Source organism: Excalfactoria chinensis, chromosome 3 (genome assembly GCF_039878825.1).
Source record: "Excalfactoria chinensis isolate bCotChi1 chromosome 3, bCotChi1.hap2, whole genome shotgun sequence".
NCBI lineage: Eukaryota > Metazoa > Chordata > Aves > Galliformes > Phasianidae > Excalfactoria > Excalfactoria chinensis.
The window spans coordinates 99563084-99590773 of NC_092827.1; the positions used below are offsets into that span (position 1 = coordinate 99563084).

At 38.2% G+C, this 27690-nt stretch overlaps 1 protein-coding gene across 4 annotated transcripts in view; it reads left to right on the top strand.

Moving 5' to 3' along the window:
• Positions 1 to 27690, top strand: part of KIF16B (kinesin family member 16B) — a 126449-nt gene that overhangs the window by 10986 nt on the left and 87773 nt on the right. For all 4 annotated transcript variants that reach the window (XM_072333335.1, XM_072333336.1, XM_072333337.1 and 1 more), the window contains exons 2-12: positions 241 to 310; positions 1240 to 1353; positions 5270 to 5386; positions 8925 to 9022; positions 9501 to 9610; positions 10248 to 10390; positions 11228 to 11396; positions 11642 to 11773; positions 14508 to 14683; positions 16860 to 16925; positions 18485 to 18544. In XM_072333335.1, the coding sequence (XP_072189436.1) occupies positions 241 to 310; positions 1240 to 1353; positions 5270 to 5386; positions 8925 to 9022; positions 9501 to 9610; positions 10248 to 10390; positions 11228 to 11396; positions 11642 to 11773; positions 14508 to 14683; positions 16860 to 16925; positions 18485 to 18544 (1255 nt within the window). The remainder of the gene's footprint in view (positions 1 to 240; positions 311 to 1239; positions 1354 to 5269; positions 5387 to 8924; positions 9023 to 9500; positions 9611 to 10247; positions 10391 to 11227; positions 11397 to 11641; positions 11774 to 14507; positions 14684 to 16859; positions 16926 to 18484; positions 18545 to 27690) is intronic.

Here is a 27690-nt window from a genome sequence, read left to right on the forward strand (position 1 = left end):
TTGTACTTCTGAAGCTGTTTTCCCCAAGCCACCTTTCTGCTTCTAGATGAAGGGATCTGGACTTGGAGGCAAGCCCAAGTACTTCAGATTTATCCCATAGCAATAAATAAACATTTCTTGCAGCAATTAAAAATAGATTCACTTGATTAATTGACTGTGGCAAGAAACTTATTGAATGAAAATGTGACTGCGGATGATCATGTTTTATTTAATGTACTCAAGCTTTTCTTGTATTTTCAGGGAGAAAGATCTCAATGCTAAGTTTATTATTTCAATGGAGAAAAATAAAACGACAATCACAAACTTGAAGGTGAGTAAACAATTTGAAGGAGGAAGTGCTAACCAAATAGCTGCCCAGATATGACTGCATGCAACAGTGCTGCTTACTACATTATGGGGAACAGCCCTTAGTTTTTGAATTTTGAAGTAATCCTTAGGGGTCACTGTATGACTTGCTGTACTGCAGCTGTTTGATAACCAGTTTGCAGGCTGTATCTCTTAAGTTTATTGCCATGAGTGTTACTTAGCTGAAAGATGAAAGCCTACAGTAGAAGTACATGCCCAGTAGCTATTAAACCTTCAGTTTATCTGTAGAAGCAGTCTCCCGGAATTCCCATGTAAATGAACTGAACGCAAAGTACCCATCACTTGCTATAACATTTTGATTTTCTATTTTAACGTTTCTCTTGCCGGGAGAAATCATGCAAAGCAAATAGATTTTTGCAAGATAGATTCCAATGACAAGTATACGAAAGGGAATTTCAGTGTAGTTTGTTGAGACAGATGGATTCGAACGGCAGTGATTATTGCTGAAGTGCATCACTAACTGTCATGCCCTGAGAAGATGATAGTGTAAGCAAGAAGTATGTAGTGCTGTTTTAATGAGGGCTCTGGACTGAAATGATGATTACAGTGCAAAGGTCTCTGGATTCAACTAATTATAAGTGTAGGAAGATCCCTTAGTATAATCCAAGTATAAGAACTGTGACAAGAATATACTGTTAGGAGCAGTAAGCTAAAATCCAAAGGATTCCTGCTATGCTGTCTTGTAATGTGACTGTCCTTACTTTTGAGCTGTGTGTGGTTTTCACTGTTGTTAGAATAATAGGCTAGCCTTCATCGCAGATGTCTTAGTGCGTAGCCTGAAGTTGCATTTGCATTCAGAATAGTTGTTAAAAAAACATTTTTAACGATGTCATCAGCATGTATTGTACCGGTTCATTTTCTTTTCTTTCATAGATACCAGAGGGCGCTACTGGCGATACAGGAAGAGAAAGAACTAAGACCTTTACCTATGATTTTTCCTATTTCTCTGCAGACAGTAAAAGTCCCAGCTATGTTTGTCAAGAAACGGTAAGATTTCTAGATGTTGAAAAGAAGTCGGTTTCTTATTCCTTCCTCCACCCCACTCTGACTTCGTAGTGAAAGCGTTATTGGAACTTCTTTCCACTGGAAATGCTTCCCTCATAGTTTAGAAATTCCCTACATGCCTGGGAGTTTGAATGTTTTCTTATCCTCTTTCACTTTTTTTTTTTGGCTTGTTTTCTAACTTATTTAACATGGTTAAACGCTGTGTTTTCTAATACAGCGGGCTAAATGCCTTCTCTTGTCTGGTTTGTCTTGTAAGGTCAAGCTAGACAGCTTCTCTGAGCTGCTTTGTGAAAGGAGGCGTTAGATTTGTTTTGGAAAAGGTTTATGGAAAAAATCACTTTAGAGAAGCAAGCATATATCTCTAATTCAGTTAGACAGAATCATTCTTTGCTAGTTGAAGTGTTCTTTTGCCCCAAAATATATTTGGTACACACTGAAGGACCTGCTTGTTGTAGATTCTTCCTTCTTGTCCCTTGAGTATTCAGCTTAGGAAAGAACAATAATGCCTTTCTTCCTGCACATAGAATAGAAACATACATAGATTAGAAAGTCTAACTTCAAACGATATGCAGTTTAGAACAGGTTGGCCTGCCCTGACCAGCATTTCACGTGGACATGGAACCTCTTTACGATTTCACATTTCCAAATATATTTATTGAGTGAATTTTGAGTGTTTGGTTATTATTATCTTCTCTTTTGGTTTGTGGAATATGGGGAATATAAGCTCAATATCTGAATCTTTCTTTCCCCGTAAGGTAACATAAGGGTTTGCTTCTGAATGTGCTGTAAGTCAGATGACTGCACACCTTTCTGGTCTGTGTCTTACCTATTCTGTAATTCCCAAATTCAGGGATATTGGTATGGCTAATCCTAATAAGCCTCAGAATTGAACTAAGAAGAGGAAGCAAGAAGTTGAAGCCAATTTAAAATATTTAAAAGAACGGTGACTAATCTGCTTGATTAGGAATGTATACTTGACATTTCTCTTCAAGCATTAGAATAAGCAGGAGATGATCTTATTTTCCAGAATGTTATTTGCTTCATAAAGTTATAAAGGCAGTGGTGCATAATCTGGGCATTAGAACACATTCTTAAACTTTATTAAGTGACACAGTATACATGTATTTGAAATTGATGTAAAAGTATCTTAATTGCTTTAGTGTTGCTGGGCATTTGAGAAGCATGTTTGAATGCAACAATTGAACTCAAGTTTGTAGTGGGAAGTTTAGTAACTTAAGGAAAAATATACCTATGTAGGGATAGTTGCAGCAGCCTTGAACAGTGATTATTTTAAACTCTGTGAGCTTTATGGTGCATAGTAGTAGGATGCTAGAATAAATCCTAAACACAGCCTAGATGTCCATGTTCAGTATTCTGCTGTCACAGTGTGTCCCATGATGCCAGGCTCTGCCTCCTTGGTCCTTACTGGCACGTACAACTTCTGTTATTCAGTCTCAAAGAAGTTGTCATCCCTGTATCAAGCATGGTAATTATAATGTGTGAAAACAAAAGGGAGGTTTGAACAATGGGAGTGCATTTTCTAAAACAAAAGCTGCTCAAGCTATTGTTTTGGTTGTGTGATTCATCCCACGTTTAATTGGAAGGCTTTGTAGTTAAGCTCTTATCGAGTTGCTGCAGAGTTTCCAGTTTACTGCACCAGTGGCATAGAAGAAGGGTGCCTTCGTTCACGTTCGTTTTGCCGTGGAATAAAATTGATCTTGATTGTTGGTAGTGTGCTTTGTTCGTGACCGTTGTGTTTTTCCATTTGAATGGCAGAGAAATAATACATGGAATTCTGTCTAATGTGACATGCTCCATTAATATGCCTTGTAGATGTAAAATACGCTTTCGTATTCAAAAATTAGAGTGGGAGTGGCGGTCTGCCATCCAGCTACTTATTTTGTATTCACATGAATGTAACAAATAGAATTTTGGTGGGCTTACTGACCTTTTGTGACAAAGCACTATTGCAGTCATTTGTCCCGAAGAAATTAAATCCTAACAGTGTATTTCCTTCTAACCTGTGCATTAAGTCTGTGTTCAGACCATGCTGTCTGTAACCGGCTGCCTGATGTACTGCCCCAAATTGTTAAGCCGGGTATACACAGATTCTTAACAGGGAAAATACATAAAGCTGAGCTGACACATGTGGCTCCCATTAAAAATCATCTAGAATGACGAGAAAGAAGAAAGTTGCTGACCTCAATTTATGGCTTCAAGTTGGACAAGGGGAGATTCAGGTCAGTAGTTGGACTGGATGATTTTGGAGGTCTTTTCCAACACTGGTGATTCTATGATTGTACTGGAAACCTTTATCAGCGTGGTTAGAAAACAGAAGGGAGGCTTTTTCTCACGATGCAGCAAGGAACAAATGCTAATTTTCTGGGTAGGAGCGGATAAGAATAGTGCAGTACATCTTTATGAAGCCCAGTGTTGAGGAAAGCCCACAAACATTGTGGAGAGGGAAAAAACATAAAAAACATTTGAATGTTTGCTGTGAGTAAAGAATGCATGGGGAGAACTATTGTGTGGAAATAATGATTTTATGCTTTTTTTTGATCGCAGGAAGGCAGTTAATGGTAGTCTATGAGCCCTGGAGGGCTTATGGCTCAGTCCTGAAAGGGCTGCAGGATGTAAATGCAGGTGGGAATTTCATGAGAGCTCCAGTCCAAACAGTAATGCATAAAGGCTTAATCCAGCTGGTGAGGAAAAAAAAAATGGCTATAGAGAAAGGGATGAAAGGGAAAAATCAATGTAGCAAGTACTCAGGAGAGGGAACTGCACTGAGGTGCTGCTTTTCAGATGACAAGAGAAAGGAAAATTGTGCTTTGGCTGATCCTTGTGCTCTTCCTATTAGACAGGTATTACTGATTACAACGTAGTAGCTTCTATGCTCAAGGGAAGATCAAGTTAAGTATTATATAGGCTGGCTTGCAACTCAGCATCAATGATTAAGGAGTTACTCGGTGTTCCTCTATAAGGAGTGGCATGATTACAGTGTGGGTATGTGTGTGTACCATTAATAATGACTTTAAACCATGTGTGTGGATGAGCGATAGACAAATCATCTGTGAGATTTTTCTGAAATTCATTTACGGATTGGGAGATCCGTATTAATGTTTTCATTGCACTGTGTGTTACTTGGGCCAGTGAGGGCATGGGTGGAAATGAAAGGTAATGATAATGAATGGTCAGGAACATGAGGGGGGAAGCTGGAGGCAGTGCTGCAGAAAAAGGAGTTGAAGACACCTGGTGAGAGCTGAACTAGGTGAGAATGGACCTTCTATACTGTGTGATATGGAGGGTGGATCATAGGTTTCTGAGGCAAATGGTTGTGTTAAAAGGCTAGCAGAGAAAAGAGGGTCGCTTAACATTGTAGACAACATTGCCACGTTTGCCTAGAAATAATACTTAAAAGTTACTTATACAATAACAGGGCCATTTTCTTCCTAGACTTGTGCCAAAAAGCCCACCATGCAGAAGTGCTATCAGGATTGATAAACACCTATTTGAGACCAAGACAGATATTTGCAGAGCACAGGGAGTTGACAGAGTTGCAAAAGATAAACAGATATTAACAGTAAGGGAAAGTGAAAGACATATCTGAGATGAGCTGAAAGCAAAGAGAGCTGCAGAAGGAATAGTGTTTATTTCTTTGTACTACTGTAAGTCACGTGGATCTCTCACAGAAAAAGAAGTAAGAAATACAGTGCTGTTTGGCTGTAAACTAACTACAATAGAAACATTTAGCAGTTTGGTTAGTAGTAATTCTTTTTTGTCACAGTAAATATTATTGGGTGATGCCAATTGGATACTGGCTTATGACATGGTAGCTTACTGTGATTGTTTAACATTTGCTGTGCTGGACTGACAACAGAAAAATATCCTTTGTTTTTAGGTTTTCAAAAATCTTGGTACAGACGTGCTAAAATCTGCTTTTGAAGGTTATAATGCCTGTGTCTTTGCATATGGACAGACTGGATCTGGGAAGTCCTACACCATGATGGGCAATGCGGTACGTAGTATGTGCCTTTGTGTTCAGTAGCAGTGCGTTGCAGATATGTATGTGTTTGTTAGTGCTGTCCTCTGTCCTCTATGTATACTATTTATTTCCCTTGCATCACAACTTCTAGTAGTAGTAAGAGGTTTTAGAAGCTCTTGTTTCTTCTACAGGTAAATATTTACCCCTGCAAAAGTGTCTTTAAGGGATGCTCTGTTACACTGAACAAAAAGCAATCATTTCCACTGTATAACAGAACCAATTTTTTTAAGTGTTACCACCGATTTTCCATGTTAGACTTGAAGCTAAAAAAAAAGATGTGTTTTAAGCACGTAAACTATCATTTTTCTTCTGAAGAAATCTCATTTTCAGACCACTTTTGAAGTGTTAGAAGGTTGAAACAGATCCTTGACCCCTGCTCCGAAGTGCCAAGTGTGAAGTAGGGACTGGGGGTAAGAATAGCTAAATGTGAGTTTCAGCATGTTACCGGTAGGTAATGCTGGCTTTGAGTTTAAGGATTCCAGCTTTCTTAGCACCACGGTGAAGACCCTGAAAAAGAGGGCAGGTGTGATGGGAAGGGCACATGGCAATCTGTGAGTGAGGAGCAGGAGTGGTTTCATGCAGCTACCTCCACAATGGCTCAAGGACAAGGACATAAAGCCTTGGCAAAGCAGATGGGAATGGAAGCAGTGTGAAGGGCTGACTGATGAACTCTGTTTGAAAGGCAGCTTTTACAAGTTTAATTCCCCTTTAATCCTTGGGAAAAAATACTTTTGTTCCCAGCAGAATTGAAAAGGGCAATATTGCCACTTGTCCTTCATTAGCTCACTCTTTGGAAACGCCGCCTTGCACCTCTTTGAGTTCAGGAGAGTAAATTAGCTTTAAATCTTTTTCTTTCAGTTGTCAAGGAATAAGTGGCTTTACTATGGTAAGCAAAATAGGCTTTTGTAACCAGAAAAGATCTTATGACCTAGATGTGGATTTCTATTTTGGAAATTTATATATGACATTTTTATGAGACTGCCTGACTGTATGTAATGACCGTAATCATCAAGACATGTTGCAAATGAATAGGTGCTGAAGTTTGTTTGACACTATTCGATAATAAAGGTCTAATCTTCTTGCCACGATACATAAATACTTTAATCTGGTTTTGTACAGCGTGTGTATAAAATACACTCAGCCGCCAAGTTAAATGCTTTAAAATTGATGGCCCTGTCAGAGACGCTGCAGTGCTGTAAGAAATCTTGAATTGGAAATAAATTTTCTTTTTCCCCACTTCTTAACAAATATGAATTCTGTTCTCCCTTTTCTTTCAATGTATGCTGTTCTTGGCTCCGGAAGGCTGCTTCTTTAACAGTGTGTGCCACAACTATTTCAAGAAGTACGTGGACCTGTTAGAAGTCTCGAGCAGGGATACTGAAGTGGTTGGAGGTCTATAAAATGCGTTCTATCAGGAAATCATGTGCTGAGAAAGGAAGACTGTAGAACAACAAAAGTCTTCCAAGATGTGAAAGTCTACTGCAGAAAGGAAGGGAATCATTTTATATATATATATATATATATAATTTTTTCCCATGTAAGGCAGATAGGCAAGCAGCAGAATGTTGGAATTGCAGTACAGAGGTTTCTGGTTAGATAACACAGAAGGAAAACAAGCTTTTAATGAGAAAATTCAGCTCTGTAGTGGACTACTCATCTTGGTCCTATAAACTTTAATGATGGGAAATTCTATAACCCTGAAAAAAAAAAAAAGGTAGAGTTGATAAGATGTACTTGATCCTACTTAGGAGCAGTAAGGGATGGAAAGGGAAGAAATGTTGAATTTTAGTTTCTAATAAAGAACATACATTCTGCATGATGTACATTTTAGTGACAAAGTGTACTGGGGAGTACGTGCTCTTACTTCCCCATCTCTACCCTGCCATAGTTGAAGTTATTCAATTAGAGTAATATTTTCTATTTTAAGACTCTCTTGCAACTGCTGGATTGTGTCAGTAACTAATGTCTTGCCTGAAGCTTTATGATGGATCTTTCATGTTGGTTTTTTTTTTTTCCCTTAAACTGTAATTAAAACTATTCAGTTGTTTCCAAGCATGAGATGAAAGAAAGTTGTTTTAATTTCCTCTGTGTTCTTAAAATAAATAAATAAATAAGTGGTGGGAAATTCTAACACTGGGACCTGAAAAATATTGGGAAAAGATGCTCCTGTGTTACCAAAGGCAACCTCAAAATAAGCATTATTAACTTGTAAGTTTGTCCCTTTATCTGAAGGCTGTTTTATTCTGATTTGGTTGTTACAAACCAAGGTGGAGTCTGTGGAAGGTCTAGATATGCTTGAAGGACTGAGTAGGTAATTATTTTGTAGAATGAAGCCCAGCTCAGGAAGGACAAACTGGCTGTTATGAAGACCTCAGAGAAGGAAGCTAGGAAGAGGGGAAAATAGGGGGAGAGCATGCAGGTGTGTAGTGATATAAAATAAGATTGAGACTGGACGAAGAGCCAGGTAGGAAATACTGTTTGCAACAAGGAAATAAGGTGAGGAGCTCTGCAATGGCATCTGGGAGAAGGCTGCCAGAACAAGAAGCTGAAGACTGAGGAAGGATGGGAGCAGTGTGGAAGCACGCTGGTGTGACCTTGGAATGGAAGCAGAGCAGAAGAGAAATCTTTGCCTGTGCAGTGCCTTTCTTGCCAGAGTCTGGTGCAGATAAGTCTGCTGTAGGTGTGTTTCCTGCAGCCAGATATCTCTAGAATCCCACTAGGAAAATTTTCTTGGATGCCTGGAGTGCCTGGGCTGTTTCCACGCTGGATATTTGTTCTAGTTTGTCCTGATTTGCCTTCTTCCTAATTACAAGGCTACAGACTCTAATGAAGATCATTTCTTGCCTTGGCTGTACACAGAATTAGAATTATTCCTTTGCATCAAGTCTATGCCTTTTGGACTGGAGGCAAATTGTAGCTGACAGACTGTTTTGTAAGCTATTCTGATTTAGCAGCTCTGAGCCCAAAGCTCATCTGTATGCTTGTCCTCTGCCTTTGTTCACTCATTTCAGCTCTGGAGGAGTGTTAGCCTCTGCCTTTGTGGCAGGGAGGTGGGGAGCTCAGCAGGTAGGTAGGTGGTGATCTACCTGCCAGTCAGAGCTGTGTGGTTGTCCTTCAGCCCTCTGCTGCTGGGGAACCCTTGGCTTTGGTTGGGAAAGACGTTCACTGCAGATGTTTGCCAAATCCATAGTGAAATGAGATAGATGGAGGAATTAGATAGTTCTTACATTGCTCTGGGGAGCCAGTTCTGCCTTCAGTAGCTGGGGACATTGAAACTAAGTGAGAGAGGTGACACATAGCCCAACAGTAAAGAATTGGAGCTAGGATGTATGTTTTTACATGCATAAGAATTAATGTGGCAAGGTGAATACAGTTAAGTAAAGGACAGGATAAGGCCTGATTCCTCCCATTGCTGTTTCTGTGTGTGAAACAATTGATTCGAGATTTTATTGTTTAAAATATACTTCACATGCATATGTAGCCTCGTGAACAAGAATTGTTGTTGTTGCAGGGTGATGCTGGCTTAATACCTCGGATTTGTGAAGGGTTATTCAGCAAAATAAGTGAAAAAACAAAACGGAATGAGGCGTCCTTTCGAACAGAAGTCAGGTAGGTGTTGGCATGTTAGTAGTTTGCTATTTTATCATACTTGTTTCAGTTCCTGCAACCCTGTTTCTCTTATCTCTGAGAAAGGCCTGTTTCCATGCTTGGCCTCAGTCCTATAATTGACTTTTCTTGGCAGTTGCAGTCAAAATGTGCAAGACTTCTAACTTTGATCCAACAACTCTGTATTTTGCTTTATTTACCTGATGATGAAAATGCCTTTCCAACTGGAAGGCATCTTTCTCATTTTACTCTTTATTTAAGGCTGACATTAGGTGCTCTTAGTCTTGCTAATGCCTGCTCCCTTCTGATTTCTTGTTTTTTTTCCTCATGATACAAGGATGCAGCAGCTGTTACTATCTTAAGCCAGCTTTGGATTTGCTTCCCCAAGCATTTTGTCTTGCTTTCAAACTATCTGAATATGCCTTTCATTCTCTTAAAGAATCTTCATTCAGTCAGTGGTTTTTCTGGCCTTTACTTTCAGCTATCTAGAAATTTATAATGAACGCGTGAGAGATCTTCTCCGGCGGAAGTCATCAAAAACAAATAATTTACGAATTCGAGAACATCCAAAAGAGGGACCATATGTTGAAGGTAGAAAGACTTTAAGCATTTTTGCACTGGATATTTTACTACTTTTGCATATTTAAATGTGTTAGATCTAATTGCCTGGGTTTGTTCGTTTGTTTTTTTCCCTTTGAAATAAAGATGATGGTGGATATAGAACTTCCATTTGATATAAAAGCACTAAAGGTGAATAGCCTCATTTTCTATTTCTACTTGCTCTCTCAGTTCTAAGATTACTACACGTAAATACAGTCTATCTGTAAAGTCAGTCAAATTTCAAGTAATATTAAGAGATGCAATTGGTTTTAAGAATTCATTGAATATGATTTATACATCCATAATGTTTCAGATGGAGTTAAGTAATCTAGTTGGCTTAATCCATCTTCTGCTACTGGAAGTTCCTGTTTCTCAAGAGGCTTTGCTCATGCACCAAATACTTTAGTAAGAGTGCACATTTTCTCTTAATTTACTGTAAACATGTAAGTTAGCAGTTATTTACAGGAGATCACATCCTTTTCCTTAAGAGTAATAAAAAAGCACAGCAAGAAACACTGCAATTGCAGCATCACTTTGTAGTGAGGGTAGTTTGAATCCTTTTGTTGGGATAAAAAAAAATGAATCAAGTGCATGTGTGGGCATACTGAAACACTGTGCTTTGCTTTAGATTTGTCTAAACATTTAGTGCAGAATTATGGTGACGTAGAAGAACTTATGGATGCAGGAAATATAAACAGAACTACGGCTGCGACTGGAATGAATGATGTCAGCAGCAGGTCTCACGCCATTTTCACAATCAACTTCACTCAGGTAAAAACAATCCTGTATTAACGTGTCTGTGTTCAATATGTCATATGATAATAATGAAATATGCTGCTCAAAGCAGCAGGTATGGATAAATGGTTGAGTGTACGTTGTCTTCTGATAAGGAAAGATAGAAAGTGGCATTTTGGGAATTGGGAATACCTGTATCAGTATTCACAGTCCTTAAAATTAACGTTGTAATTTGACTACTTAGAATGACACTGAATAGATTTTGAGGAAGTTTGGGTTGGAAATTTGGGCTAAATCATTTTAAAAACAAAACAACAGAGCGTCTGTGTGGCCCAAATCGTGAGGGAGAAACGTTGGCTGGGTGTTTTGTTACCGACTTTTCCACTCTTACTCTAAGAAATCTGTTCATATCTCTTTGTTTACTGGTCTAAAGATTGACATTGTTTTTACAGAGGATAGTTTTTTAAACAATTTGCAGTGAACTCCTAATTGCTACTTCCTTAAACTTGGGGGTGGGAGCAGAACGTGAGTGTAGGTGTCTGTGTGTGGTAGCTGTAACTTTGATAGTTGAAAGCTTAATAATATGAATGCAGCATGTATTCACAGTACATAAATGCCAACTCACAGTTGTTGGTGCATGTGCAGAAATGGCTTGGAATTGCAAATGCTACGATTTCAAAAAGTAACTACTTCAGTGGGAGTTGGGAATAAAAGTCCCAATAAATGCCTTTCTGTGACACCCCTAATATACCTGTCTTCTGATACTCTGCTATTGTGAGTAAAATTCAATGACATGAATGAGGCGATTAAATTGGATTCTGTAAGATTTCAGATTTTTGTAGCTTAATACTTTTTTCTTCTTATTATTTTTAGGCTAAATTTGATTCTGAAATGCCTTGTGAGACAGTTAGCAAGATTCATTTGGTAGATCTTGCTGGAAGTGAGAGAGCAGATGCCACTGGTGCCACAGGGGTTAGATTAAAGGAAGGCGGCAATATTAACAAATCTCTCGTTACTCTGGGAAATGTCATTTCTGCCTTAGGTAAGTTACTAGATTTCGTGCTTTATGCTGTTGTGGATTTGTTAATTGTTAATTACCGTTTTGCTAATTTACAGATTTTATTTACACAAGTACTGGAGTTAGGAACTAAATGATCTTCAAGGTCTCTTCCAACCAAAGCTACACTGTGATTCTATGAAGTAATGACTTAGAATATATTCTGTGCTTGAAAATGAGTGAAAATATATAACTGCTAATTTTTTTTTCTTTCTGTCCTCACATCACAGCTGATTTATCTCAGGATGCAACAAATCCTCTTTCAAAGAAGAAACAAGTATTTGTGCCTTACAGAGACTCTGTGTTGACTTGGCTGTTAAAAGATAGCCTCGGAGGAAACTCTAAAACTATAATGATTGCTAGTAAGTGTCTTTTAATGACTTTTTTTGCATCCTGAACTATTCACGCTTAATAGGATTAGCTGTAAATATTTAGATTCCAGTTGCTGCATTCAGGCAGAGCATCCTTTACACGATTTAATTTCTTTCTTTGTGAGTTTTCTAGTGACTGCCTTTACCTGCACTCTTACAGAACATCTTTTGCGTCAGTACTGCTGTATGTGGTCTCATTATTTATATAGGAACTGTGTAATTTGTTCAGTAATGCCGTGAACAGTGGCAATTATGTGTCTCCAGAATCTTGAGAATTTCATTTTCATGTGCAGATCTTTAAGGATTCTGTGATCTCTTTCTGGATGCATTATGTTTGGTCACAAACATAACAAGGCATTGACATTGTATATGTACAGTTATTAGGCATACATAAGGGTCGTCCGAATGTGCATGCCTAATTGTCTGCATCTGCTCTGACACTGAGCTCACTGCTGTGTTAGTCCATAACAGACACACAGTGTAATGATAAGCTAATCTGACCAGTTAATCTTCAAGTAATATCTCCTGTTTGTTCTTGTGATTCATTTGCATTCAAGACAGCTCTGATATCTGTGATAAATGCACAAGCCTAGATCTAGATGAAGTCTTGTAATTCTCTCTATTTATACTTCTCCTCTACAGACTTTCATTCTCGGGTTTGTTTTGTTTTTAAAGGAGGGTTTTGTGCATCTAGTAAATATTAATGTGTGCATCAGTTCACTTCTCCAAAACATTTCTGCAGAAATAGTGGCAGAAACAGCCTGGTCTCTTTTGACATTCATTGGGTTAGAATATCATTTTTGTAAACTTACTTTTTCAGTACAGTGTTTTAACGTTGTATATGTTTAATTATTCATGATCAGTCAACCTACAAACTTCTCTTACAGCTTTCTTTTTACCTGTAGGAAGCTCTGTAAGGATCACTTGACTTAAAAACCACGTATGACATGTATTGTAGTTTTTTCAACAGATTGGGATGGGAATCTCATTAAAAAAATCCTACTATTTAAACTACTAAAAATAGTATTGGAGATAAGGGGTGGATCTGGGATGTCGGAGGTGTAAATGTGAAGAAATTTCTCCCCTATTCAGCTGTGAGGCAGTTTAATTGATGGACTCCTCTTTTGAGAAATGGTTGGGCAGAGAAGTTGAGATTCTGAAATGCACCGAACCAGATTCTGGTTCTTCAGTTGCTTTGCTGTGGTTGGATTTTCTGAGTTCTTACACTGCAAGATTTTGGGGATATTTCTGGAATTGGTGCCGTTTCCTTTCCTGAGACTGCTCACGGTGTCAAAAGGCGATCATGGGCCTGATGCTGCTTTCTTCTTCTGGCTATTCAACTGACGCTGTGCTAACATCTTTCTTGATGTTTTCTTATGGTTTTCTTACTCAGCTCTTATGGTTGAGTAACTCGTAGTCTGTGGTGGGATGGGTGAGGAGGCTTTAAAAATGCGGTGAGCTTTCAGTGCCTTTACTAATGATTATAGTGCACAGCTGCTCTTTCAGCTACTTTTCCATCTATTAACGATGCATCTGCTAGGCACAGCCCTGATGGTTGATCTCTTCTCCAGCGGTAACTCTACCGATAATGTGTCTGAATTGCCTAACAGAGCCTGACAGGCTGTCCAGATACGTTTGGTGTGCCTTTCTTATAACTAAACACTCACACAAAAAAGAAGGAAGATTATCTTAGTCTCTAGGAAAGGCTCTTATAAAAATATATCTGTTCCTGATGTGTCGTATTTCTATAATATATTGTAGCATCCATCCAGAAAGAGAACAATAGAGTAGTGGGAGGGAGGCAGTAAATAAAGTAGGCAAGTGAGTAGTGTGAGCTAGAGGAAGTATAGAGTGGTGCCTAGAGCATCTCCCCTAACTCAGGCAGTCTCTGCCACTAAAAGAATACTTAGTGGCAGAAAATTATGGTTGCTTAATTATTTCTTCAGTAGTTTTCATTGTCTGGTTCTTTGGGTTTCTTGTTCATTTGCATCACTAAGAAGATTTCTGGTCCCTTGTTTCCAAATGATGGTCTCTTTTTAATGTAGACGTCTTACATATTGTTAGGAAAATTAGCTGAAATATAACATCAGCACTTTCATTAAAAATCCATTGCATCTCCTTATTGTGTTTCCTGTAAAAACAATACTTATTTGTCCTGGTGCCTCAGATGAGGAGTATTCTGCTTGCTGCCAGACACCTGCAGCTCAGCACAACAGATAGATTTGTAAATGGGTGATAGAAGCTCTTCTTTTGGTTTGTCTTTCAAATCTATCTTTTGCTTAAACACTATTGAAGTTAATTTCAAAACATGGAACAAAAGTACCTCATTTCTACCTGAAATGACTTTTCCATTGGATTATTACATTGATCCTCTATCAAATAGTTGGTGATTTTTTCCACTGTTAGCATGTAGAAATTCACAGGAGCCTGTGAAGTATTTATACAGGATATTTATGCTTACCAGCAAGTTGTAAATGTTACATGTGTTGACGGAAAGATTGCTTTACAACTCTTGATTGCTGGACCTAATTACTTAAATTACTTAAACATAATTATAGTGCCTTGAGGGCAGTCGAACAAAATGAAGAACTCCAACAAATTGAAGTGGTTATGTATTTCTGTTTCTTCATCCATGTTAACTTTATCAGACTTCAAATATAAACTAGCTTTACTAAGTGAAACACATGGTGCTGTGGATAAACTCTTTCTGATTTCATCTCCTCAGCTATTTCACCTGCTGATGTCAATTATGGAGAAACTTTAAGTACACTTCGCTATGCAAATAGAGCCAAAAACATCATCAACAAGCCTACTATTAATGAAGATCCTAACGTCAAACTGATCCGTGAGCTGAGAGCTGAAATAGCCCGATTAAAAGCCCTGCTTGCTCAAGGGAATCAGGTTAGCTTTACTTGAAATTTATGTGTAATTTTCCTTGAGTTATAACATCTATTTCTAGAATGTAATGAGATAATTATCTTTCATTATATTGATTTGAGTAAACAAGCTCTATGAGGCTATGAATGAATATTATTTTACTGATTGAATCAGTTTCCATATGGCCAGTAGATTACCTCTTTTAACATGAGGGGGAAAAATTATCAATCTCAAGCTTTTAGCTTTCTCTTAATGTAATCAGGCCTTGATTGCAGTTTGCTGGGGAACAGGTACTCAACTCAGCACAAGGAGACTGAACAGAGCATATTTGCTGTGTGTAGCCTGGTGGACTGAAGAAAAGCATTAGCTGGTCCCTCAAAAGTAGCAGAAGGCATGAAGGCCCTTCCTCTTTGAATTGGTAATGCTGTTCTTCCAGAAAATATCAGCTTCTGCCCATGTGTAGATATAATAGAGAGCAAAGGAAATGGGAGTGATATGTCAATAATCCAAAAGTAATAAAAGCACAAACCTTAGATATTTTAGAGTTTTCTCATCTGGATTTGTAAAACTTGCAAAATTTGATACCGACTGTTTGCTTAACTTTATTGTTTCTATGGCAATAGATGACAGTTATGGTGGTGGTGATTGTGAAGACACATGCCATAATTACACCTGTTAGACATAAGAGGCTAAAATGGCCAAGTTAGGCCAGTGGTTCAAAACTGAATGGCTTTTGGGTATCTTTTACTGTGAGAAAGGTTTCTCAACGAGATTGTCTGAACAGCTGCTGTTTCATTCTAAAGTATGCTAGCTCGGCTTGTGCTTCTGGTGTTGCGTCACCAAACTGCTTGATTTGAAGAGTCAGAACGCTAAGGAACCGGGACTGATCAGAGTGAAACACTTTATAACAGTAGGAGTGATTGCCAGAACCACCCTGCCCAGTGCAATGCTTCTTCATACTGGAGAGAATAGCCTGGTATATTTGATTTAGTTATGGGGCTGTATGGAAAAACATCTGAAAGGATACTCTGTGATTCTGTGATTCTCTAGATTTATCTCTAGAACTACCTGAGTTTATTTTAGATAGACTGCGCAGTGTGAAATGTCAGCGCAGCATAGACCTTTTATTTATGTAAGTTTAGTACTGCAGCTAGATTTCATGCTATAAAACATCTGCTGAAAAAGGGAATGGGACCATAGGATGAAGCAGTAATAGGTATTGTGGGTGATTGAAGCTGAGCTCTGCTCTGTTACAGACAATTAGAAAACTCCTCTTGGGGCTGAATTGCTGTTGTATTTTTATACTTCTTTTGTATTCTTTAGCAGAGAAAAATGAATGTTTCTTCCCTAGCTTGTTTGATCACTTTTAGTTTTTAAATCTGTTAGCAAGGTAGATATAGCACAGACCCCTTTGAAGATGTAATGCTTTGTCCTAATTCCAATTGGTAAAGCAGTGGATATCACAAAATAAATCTGGTTTGGCTGTAGGATGTGATAGACGGCTGTATGGCAGACAATAGACAATTTGCTTAAGTTAATTGAATTTGTGGTGGTTGGTAAAACAGCAAGTGGTGTTATGTATGCACAATAGAATATAAATCCCTCCATAATTTCTTCTGTGATTTCCCTTTGTATTCCCAGGATACTGTATTTGCAAATGCTTCTGTAGATCCCTGAAGATACTGGTTACTGAAATGCAGTGCTGGATTCAGTGTGGGAGGTCACTTAACAATTAGTACTGCTTCTGTGCCTATAGTTTCCTTTTCTAATGCCTATTACCTTATATACAGTTTCTAATTACAGATAGGCAGTACAGATCTGTCATGCAGCAGAGTCGTTAAGTGTTGATGCATAATAGCCTTGCCTGTTTAACAGGAATATAGAGTTAAATTTGGGGAATTACGTGTTATAATCTTGTCTGGTTTCTGTGTGGGCAAGTTTGTGACAACATGTATTCAGAGGGAATGAAGTAATGCTGCCAAACTGATGATTTATACTGAGAATATCTGCTTTGACTCTTCGATTACTGGGAGAGTTTACAGTATTTTAAGGTAAAATGGCATATGCTGGAGTGTAAATTATTTCATATTAAAAGTCAGAGAAGGTGAACAGGTCATTTCTTTCAGGTGATTTTGCCAGGATTGTCATTTTTTTTTCCTTCTTTTGTTAACTTGATACTGTTTATTTTTTACAATTATAGATTGCTCTGCTGGATTCTCCAACAGCTTTAAGTATGGAAGAAAAGCTTCAGCAGAACGAAGCAAGGGTGAGTTATTTCAGAAATCAATTTAAAAATAAATAAACAAAGTAAAGGGGCCTTGGTGCAACTGATAGCCATTTATTTTTATAAACATGACCATTAAAGCATTAGATGTCAAGGTATATTAGTATGAGCCATATCTACAAAGTACACTTTGAATTTATCCATACGCCACGTGTCTGCTAGGAATGCATTTTGCAGCTCTGTGGTGTACACAGGGATCCCTATTGTGTTGTGCTGTATACTTGAAGTGGAACCTGCAAAGCGGTGATATGAGCCTTCAGTTATGAATGAATTTCTCATATTCAGACAAGGCTTTTAAGACGTTAGAAATGTGATTTTATTTTAGTGCACAAACAAAGCTTTTTATCTAGGTGTAGTGAGCAATAAGTGCTGCTGTATACACACTAATTAAAGTACGTTACTCGTACTCTGGCAGTAATAGCTGCTTGTCCTGCTCAGGAGTGTTGCCCTTTGCATGGAAAGCATACTAAGCATGTTTTATTATCTTTTCTCAACCTCATTAGAAGGTTACTTGATTAATATTTAACCTAATTCCTGCAGACATGATTACTGCAAAATCTAGATAGGTACTGCAGCAGTTGTACCCCTTTTCTAATACTTGAATGGATGCAATAATAATGCTTATACAGACATAAAGTCTTTATCACCATATTTAAATTGTGTGATGTGTATATGGTAGCTTTAATGAGTTGACTTGTCCTTATGTAAGAGGGGTTTTTGAAGAGTGTTACAATGTGGTGAATAGACTTATGGACATTCTTAATACTTTTCAGTCTCTTCAGCTTTTTTCCCTGCTTTAACATTCTGACCACCAACACTGATGGTGCTGTGAAAAATGTATTTACTTTTCTCTGAATTCTTGAGATAGAGGTAGAAATGAGAGAAATATATTTATTTCTTCTTGATTCCTTTGCATTTGAACTGCAAAGACATCTAGGGTGTAGGCTGCTGGTTGTAAATGGGGAGATCTTTGTGGGTAGGGACGTAGCCATAGTGATTTTCATCATTCTGCACCATGAAGTGGATTTAAGTAATAAATGATTGTGTATGTTTTTAAGTCACTGTATTTAATTCCTGTGCAGAAATCTGCCGGTATCAAAAACTGAAGTGTGTGTAAGCATGTGTGTGTAAATATACAGATGTGCACATGCACACTTATATGTAATGTGATAATGATTTCAAGTCAGCCCGAGCTTCTAGGTCAGTCTGCCCGAATCGCATTTCTGTACAGTGCTTTCTAAAAAGCCAGAAGGAATTTGAAATGAAAAGAGCCTTCTCTGGTGCATATAAGTTGCCCTTTGAGATGGGATTGGGGAGTTCCATGAGAATTGTTGAGTTCTACCCTTTGAGATGGTGAGTAGGGGAAGGGAAGAAGCTGTTGTGGTTTAGTCGCTTACAGAAGGAGCAGTAGCTGTCTTTTAAATGTTTAAGTCCTAAACTTTACATGAAGAGTTGCACAAGTATTTCATACTTGTCTAAGAATTAATTATCATGGACTTCGGAAGAGATGTGATTTCTCAGATATTTGTTCTCTTTTACAGGTACAAGAACTGACCAAAGAATGGACAAACAAGTGGAATGAAACCCAAAATATTCTGAAAGTAAGGCAGATACATTCTTTTTCAACGTGATGTTTGAACTAATCTTAGAGTTTTTCCTTCTTACAAATCTTTACCATATTGAATGTTTCCATTTTACTGAAAAGAAGGACAACTCAGGGCAAGGGCAAGTGGCTCCCTCATCCCCTTGGTGTTTGTGTTGCATCCGTAACTGCAAATAGCCACCTTTTATGTTGTATTGGATATCTGAATGAATGCATTGCATAGAGGGTACGGTTTTTTGCATTGGCCTTCAGATTTGCTTCAGTCAGAAGTAGTTCTTAAAGTTGGAATAACAGCTTTCAGTTGAATATCCTCCAGTAGGTCTCCATCAAACTGAACAGATGGATCTGAGCTGAGTCCTCGAGCACTGGGATTTTTGCAGCTCAGTCATGTAAGCTGGCTTGAGTGCAGTTGTTATATGACTCCAGAATACTTCTGAAGCAGTTAAATCCACAAAGTACTCTCTTGCATTTAGCAGTTTTAGTACAGATCCCAGAGGGCAACTTGGTGATTTCCATACTGTGTTTTTTGAATGATGTAGACTGATACACTTGTCTTATCTGCATCTATCTTTGCCTCCCTCCTGTCCAGTTGTTCTGGTTGGGTTTTATGTTGGCATGTGGCTCTTGAAGGCGGTATTTTTAGGTGATGTACTAATGGGCTACTTCATGATTCCATATGAGTGCTCACAGAAGAACAGTTCCCACAGTTTGGTTTCCACAGAATGCACTGATGTTTTTGCCAAACATTTTAACTATTCTGATAAATAAAAATCTGGGAAACAAACCCTAAGCTTTCATGATTTACAGTATGTGCTGAGAACACACTTATTCAGAGGGTGATTCAAACAACAGCGTAGTGTTGGTATAAATCCTCCTTATCGCTCATCTGAGACTTGTTTTTGTAGTTGATTTTTGCTGTGTATCGCTTTTTAATTGTGTTGATTTTTATTTTAAGTTCACCTCTGTGTCTTTTATCTGACTTGCAAGTAAGTCAAATGACTCTGTGCTTAAAAATAAAACACAAAGAGCTTAGAAAACAGAGCAGGACTGGAAACTGCCTAGCAGATGGCATAACAGAATGGGCTGTTTAATGTCTGTCCAGACACTGAACTGGGAATTACCGCTTGCATATTCCTCAGATATTTTAGGTCCAGTTTTACATTATATTCCTCTGTTTTGTTATTCTGAAGCATCTATACAGATATACTTCTATATAGAACTATTGCCTTCTCTTTATTCAGGTGTGGATTGGGGAGTTCCATGAGAATTGCTGAGTTCTACATAGACAGTTGGTAAATTCTAGTCAGCTGCGAAGTGAACGTGATGTAACTAGCCTGTGGAATGTCTTCTTAGCTTAATGTTGGAAATACACCGATTCTTCCATAGATATTGCAGGGTTGTACGAAGTACTGATCTATTAATTGAACAACTCAAAGAAACGAGGGAAAGCTCTATTTGTTAAATAGCCAAACATAAAAGCTTTCAAAACACAGAAGCTGTAATTCTGTCCTTCTGGTACTGAGCTTTTGTTAGTTTAATTTATCCAGCTTCTGTATTTTGCACTCCTGATTCTGCTGCTTAATTTTACAGTGTTTTACTGAGGCTATCTGTATTTTTATTGCACTTCTTGTTTAACAAATCTGGAGATCACTGCCAGCATATGAGAGGGAAAGGGCTATATGGAGGCTTGCCAGGCTGCATAGGGAAAGCAGATTTTAAATTAGAGAAAGTGATATTTCTTGTAACAGACTCCTTCCCTGGCTTTATTTCTTTATATGTGTGTATATATAGATACCACTTCTTTCTTGCACAGGTCATACAGATTGCTTTTAAGACTTGAAGGTCTTGGTGCCCTTTTAGAAATAATACTGTGCTCACATCATTGCAGTCACAGCTGCAACTTTTCCATGCCATTCACCAGTAGCTTTCAGAACATTCTTCATTAAGGACCTTAGACTGTCATGTTTGTCTTTAAAAGCTGCCTCTCTTTACCTTCTTCCCCCTGAATAAATAAGTGTGGTTTGCAGGCGATTGATGCTGGCTGCGTGGAGGAGTCTGGTAATTTCTTGACTGTGCGTTGTTCCTTGGCTGTGTGATTTGAACTTGGTTAAATGGTAATTCTATCTGGGATACCTTTATTGAAAGATTGTTTGAACTGAGCTTGTGCAGGTGAGGCTTGTTTGTGGTCATTGTTGTAAGTGTTTAATGTTTTTTTTCCCCCACGAACTATACTGGGAGAGACTAATGCTGAACTCATTCTTTCCTCATCTCTTTGTGACTGTTCAGTTACTTTGAACCTTGCTTTATGTGTTACGAGCCGCAACTAAACATTACCTTGTGCATAATAAAGCAGAATGGAAAATTCTGTCAGGAAGAAAGAATACCGTGTGAAGGCAAGTTTTTGATTAAAAAAAGTATTTGGCAGCTTCAATTATTTCAGTCAGTACTGTACCTCAGGTACAGCTAATGTGCATATCCCACTACTCTCCCTTATTTCTGCTTGTAGCTTTTAATGTGCCTATTACCCTTTGCTATTTTTTCTCCATGACCCCGAGTTTCCAGCACAGGGTGCATTATCCGTTTGAGGATGCTTAAACTGTTCTTCTATCTGTAAATGTTGTCAATTCTGAGTATGGTGCTGGATCTGTATGGCTGAATGCTTGCATTGGCTGTGAACGTTGTTTATGATCCAGACGTCCTGCTGCCTGACTGGATACATCCTGGAGCACTGATGGTAGTGGTGATGGTGTACACTTTCTTCCATGCATTTGGAAGGATATGTTTTGCAGGGAGACAGTTTGGGTTTGAATGGAGTCTGAACTACTGCCAAATAACATTCAAAGCCCAAATCCTCCCACTATCATAATGCAAAGATTAAGATACTGCATGCATTTTTAAATGTGTTTTAAAAGGGGTTTTAAACTTATGTTAACTCTCATGAAGTATCTGTTACTGTAGCATGGCAGCTGCTCTGAGTTATGTGTCTGGAGGAACAAGTATTGTTTTTGACAGTGACGTTTATCTTCATCCTTGACCTCCTCACTGTAATACAGTATGACACTCTAACCTTACTAACCTAGTAGTAGATTCTGGCTTCTATCCCTCTTTTAACTGAAGGGAAGATATTGTTGTGAGTAGAAAGTAGGGAGAATGATGCTGAGCATTAGCTAAAATACTGCATTGAAAAGCAAAGTGATGGTGTTGATTTAAAGCCCATAGGCTTTGGGCTATTGCCTCAAACGTCATCAGCTCTCACAAGAATTACACTATACAGAATAGCATTGCTGTACATCACTTCTCTGTCTCCAGGTGACTTGCAACCTCAGCACATACTTAACTCCAGGATTTTGATTCTTATCTTGCCCTCACTGAATCTGTTTGCTCTTTGTTTTTCTTTTTCCCTTCTTTTAACGTTCTTCTATGGACATCCCTGAAAAAGAGGAGGAGGGAAGAAAACCTGCTTGCTCTTTGGAATAAACCTTTTTATATTGTTCTGTGAAAGATCAATCCTGGGGCCTGTAATTCTGTTGGAAGGTTTCTAAGATGCTAACATTGCCTATTCAACTTTCAGTTTTTCTTTCTTTGAGGTTTTAATTGATGCAAAAATTCTTTAGATGTGGCTGTTCTGACTTTAAAGGTCATCGAGTCCAACCACAACCTGACCATACTACCCTAACTCTAACAACCCTCCTCTAAACCATGTCCCTTAGCACCACATCCAAACAGTTTTTAAACACATCCAGGGATGGTGACTCAACCACCAAATTTCTTCTCCCTTTACTGTTAGTGGAGAGATTGCTATAGTAGATCAGTAGTGATATAATAAAGACTGTACAGTATTTTTAGCTTTTTCCTTCTTTGGTGCATATTACTCTTACCTGGTGTTGCTCAGATGCTCTTCTGCATGTTTGTGTGCATGAGTTACAGTGGATTTAGAGTTGTGTTTTATTTCATTATACTGCTGTTTGATTCTGCTTGTGTCATTAGTGCTGTATAGGAGAGCTCGACTGATGTCAGAGAATGCAGAGATTGATCTTCCCAGAGTTTGAAAGGACAGAGGTCTTTCTTTGTGTGCGTGTGTGTCTAATTCTACTGATCAATATTTTAAGTAGTAGCTGCTGCTTCTGGCTTTGTCCAGTTGGACTGAGTGGCACAGCTTCACTTCTATCAATAACACTAATTCTGCCTCTGTACTTGACCGCGTTGTGTAAGTACGTTATTGATCACTGCTTATTTGACCTTTCTCACACCCTTTGTTTGAGTATGAGTTAATGGTACATTTTCATGGCTTAACAATTGGTTTTCTTACCTACATAAGGAAACTGTTGCTACTAATGTCCAAGTGTTAACATCTGCTGCTGGTTGTGGGTTTTCCTTAATTATTTTTTAATTCCTTTTTTAAATTTATATTTTAGCTATGCATAACCTCCTTTTGAAGGAGGTAGAGAACTCTTGCATTGCCATGCTGAGTACAGACTAACATGAAGCACTTTACTGTGGTAGTTGTGTTCATCTAAACAGAGGAACTTTAAGAATTGTGGCTACATCCAGCTAGGATGTTGGGAAACCAAAACTGAAAGGAATTGTGTTCCCCTAGATAAAGTGCAGATTAGGGTGGTAGAAGCTAATAGATTTTGACTTCAATCATTTCCTATCCATGCTGGCTTACATACTGAAGTAAACTCTGTCAAGAGCAGTCCATTGTGCTCTATATAAATTCTGCATTAGTTGGCACTTACTCGCACATTCAGATAATATATATTTTTTAACCCCCACTGCCGGGTGATATTTAAGCACGTTTATCTCCATTCTCTTGTCTACATGGCTAGACGTACATCACCATTTCCTGTTTTATGCCACTTTGTTAGTTTATATTAACCTCGACTGTTTGGGGTCCTTTTCCTCTTCTCACTTGTTTTTGTGTTCTACCTCAGCACTTTGCCCTTTGAGCATTTGTTTTCTGCATTCTTTTCTTTTCCTTGAATTGGCCCCCAGTAACTCCATAGCTTATTGTGTGCTTCACTCACTTCACCAATTTAGTCGTGTTAACCTAAATCTTGTCCGTTCTCACTTAATACGTCTGCTCATCTTTATCCCCGCTGACATCTTTCTCATCTCCATCTTCCTCTGTAGTGACTCTTTGGAAGGAGGGAGGCAGGAGGCAGGGATAAAACAGATTGAAGGACTTCTCCCTTGTTTGAACATGCTCAGTCCTCAAGTTTAAGGGTCTCTCAATTCATACCTGTAACTTTCACATAAAAACCTCCTTTCTGCTAAATGCACTTGGTTACAAAGCAGAGCTGTTGTGCAGGTTTTGGGTTCTTGAAGAGCAAACTCTAGATTTTTATTGATTTTCCTGAAGTACATTAACTTTTAAGTTAATGGTAGTTCATGTCTCATGGTGTGCTTCAGTAGTTATAAGACTTCTCCCATTAATTACTTTGGCAACCAGTAAAACCAATGTTAAAAACATAATGCATAATACAGTTGTCCTAGATAACTAATGAATAGCTGAATATATACTGAATATTTGTTAATTATACACGCGTGAGTACATACATAAAAATGATGACAAAAACAACAGGTATCTGTAATCATTCATATCACTTTGATTATTTCACTAATAGGTACTGGGAGATTACATGTTATGCAAGTTGTCACAATGGACACAAGTATAAGATTTAATCCTGCCCTCAGTTTGTGAATGTGATTGGGACTTCTTGGCTGTGTGCCTCTCAAACACAGGCCCTAAAAAGATTCTGTTATAGGCTAATGAAAAGAAGTTACAGGAATGGCGTGTATTTATATACAAACTGATGTATGCATGATACTGTATTGAAACTGTTCATTTTCAGCTTTGGCATATGTGTTTATTTGTATGTTTGGCAGGAATAACACTTGTTAAGGATTTTTCATATAGCAGTAAGTGAATAATTTTTGTAAAATTGTTGCTAGTTAGACATGCTGGTGTTGCATTTTGGTTAGAATGTGTAATTTTGGCTGTGCCTAAAGCATAACCGTATAGTTTCAGTGGCACTTAAATCTGTACTTTATTTAAGCATATTTTATTTGTTATTGTATAACTTCTATTTGTCATCTGTACTATTCTCAGCATGCTTTCAGTTTTTCATTTTTACCAACTATGTCTCCTGCATGAGGCTTTTAATGATGAAGCTTTAGGATCACTGCAAAATCAAAGCAGGATCGAGCGCCTATGAAGCATTTAAGGCACACTATTCCTGAATTCCCTTTCTGCTTTTGATAAGCTGATGGAACAAATGGAATGCCAGCTCTAAGTCTGAGGTTGGTTGTTCATAGCATCCTCTCTATCCAGCAGTGACGTAATGTATGTACATACCTCAAACTGGTTTTGCATGGTAAGGTATGAAAGCACATTTGCATTAAATGAGGCTCCTACGTTAGGCTTGATGTGGTTCCCTTCAGCTGGCCTGTGAAGGCTATGAAGAAGACAAGGTATCAAGAAGGGTTTAAAAGAGTTTTCATGTCTGTCTTTCTCAGGCAGAAATCACACAGCAAATGATTCTTTTCCTCTAGAAACCTGTTAAATGCTGTCCCTGTTTCTTACACTAGATGTCACTACAGATACAAAAATCAACTGCTGCTGGATGCGTAATTCAGATTTAATTCAGATATTTTAAGGCAAAATGATTTGCAGTATCTTTCATTGCTGAAATAGTAGAATAAGATTATTCGAATGCCAAAACACTGGCTTAGAAGCAAGTCCTGAAGAACTTGAGAAACTGTTTTGACAGAAATGTTTCTGAACAACAATTCACGGGTGGGATGATGCGTAAAGTGATTGTGCACGTTCAAGATTATCACAGTTATTTGTCAGTATCTTTTTCAAATTACTGTATATCTAAAGTGTTTGACAAATTACTTCAGTTAAGGCTTTAAAAATGTATTTATTTTCTCAACTTGAAAGCTCTGATATTGTAAGGATATTGAAGAGCAGGTCCTGGGAGAGATGGTGTCTCTTATTTGACCAGGTAATATACTGTGGACATAGATGGAGGGCATTTAATTTCTGCTTTTTTTAAGGAAGTTGTCCGACAACAAGGAAATGTTTATACTTCTCAGTCCTTGTATGGCATTTAAGAACAACTCCTGCTCCCAGAGTCATGATATCTAATATCTAGTTTAGCTGTCACTTTGACCAGCATTTGTTTTCTGATACCTAACCCAGTGCTTTGTTTTTGTTTGCTTCTTTCTACAATGTAGCTGGCAGTAGTTGTACTCCACAGAGTCATACGGACTTCTTGTTCTCTGGGGTTCAGTTCATACAAGCACACGGGAAATAAAGCATACTTCTTATTTTCTCTCAGTGTGATAAAACGAATATATTTACCTGCCAGGATCTTAATGCTGTTGCTCAGCACACAGATTTCTGCTTTGGTATTTCAGTTTGGACAGAGATCATCCAAACCATATTGCTGATCAGATGCCATCATTGAATGATGATTACTGCTTTATTTGATCACCTCCCTTCCTTAAGTGTAGGTTAGTATAGACTGAGAGAGAAGAAAATAGAAAATTCTATAAAAGCTAACTAACAAAAAACTTTAAAAAGGAATGTACAATTGCCTTGAGGTACACGTTGCTTTTTCTTTAAGATAGTAGCTTTCATTGCTCACCAGTGATTTTATTCTTTTCTTTTCAGTACTTTGCCCACAACAACATTGACTTGCTGTTGTAAGAGAAAGGGGAAGGAAAAAAAAAAGAATAGTAAATTGGGAATTGGTGCTACTGATCTACTGTAGCTCTTTTCCTAATAGAAACACTATTGAAAATGTCCCAGCCACCTGGGGAACACTGAGTGCAGCAGTCAAAAGTGAATTTCAAAAGAAATAGATGTCTGATTTCAAGTCTGTGTCTGCCACCTGTGTTCATCTTATTGAGAAACCGCCTTTCTCTCTTGTAGCCTCTTTAGCTGCTTGCTATGCCTCTGCGGTGGTCTGACCACTTTGAAATTTCAGTTCCAACTAGAAAGTTGCAATCAAGGGATACCTAATGCTACTGATTGGGTTTTTTTATTCCAGTTTTAAGCCATTTTTTTTCCCACTCGAAACCACCTGGACCATCAGAGAAGCACAGCTGGGGGCTGTAGATTCTGAGCTCACCAGCCGTGGATTAAGACAGGATTGAATAGTTTGGTTGATCCTGACTGTGCATTCCAATAGAGGCCCTCTGGTTTCTAGGAATAACCATACTCCCAAGTATTTTACTTCATCCTTCTCCATACAACGGAGGCTCTGCATGTGTAGATTATCCAGGCCACATTTAGCTTTAATCCATCCCTAGGGCTTGCAGGCTGTTTTCATATGAGAAGGAATCGGACAGAAAGGGTTGCTTTTGAAATTCTTTCTGTAGCTCAGATGCTACTTATTCAACAATTCCTCTTGTGCATTTGGTCTGCTTTTCTATTAATTTTCCTGTGGCAGGAAGGAGAGCTAAACTGAAAGCAGAGGAAGCTCCTGATTTAGCCTGTACAAAAAAGACAAGAAGAAAAAAACTGTGAAAGCTGTTTCTTCTAAAGGATCAGCAAAGAGCTGACAGTCAGCAGTGATAGAATGTAGAGTCCTTGTTGGGCTTGGTTATGGGAGGCTAAAGAAACATTCCCACATCATGATCTTAGAAGGAAAAAGCAAATTTGTCGGAGACTTTCACAGAAGAACTGTTTCAAATAGTTGTGTGGAAATGTGTGTTTGATCTGTTTTTATTTAGGAGTTTATTACTACACAACTCTAATAGCTTTGAATGCACAGTACTGTTGTGCACCCGGCTTAATGTCTTAATTGGCTACTGAGCGTAGTGTTGATTCATGCAGTCCTACCGTTGTAGAAGTGCCATTAGTGTGATGTTCGTTCTTTGTTCTTCTTTGCAACTATGGAGACAATATTTTAATGAAATTATTCTGCATAGCCCTACTCTTCAGTTTCTTTCAGCAGAGAGTGGGACATCTCAGCTGTGGTAGGGTACTAACAGATTTAAAGTCATCTGTGGAAGTAAGGATGATCTTCTAGGCAGATAAACAAAACAGAATTCCAGAGAAGTGTAACACTTTGTTAATTCTCTCATCCCTCAAGAAATGCAGGCAACAAAATAGTTTTTAAAAGGAAGAAA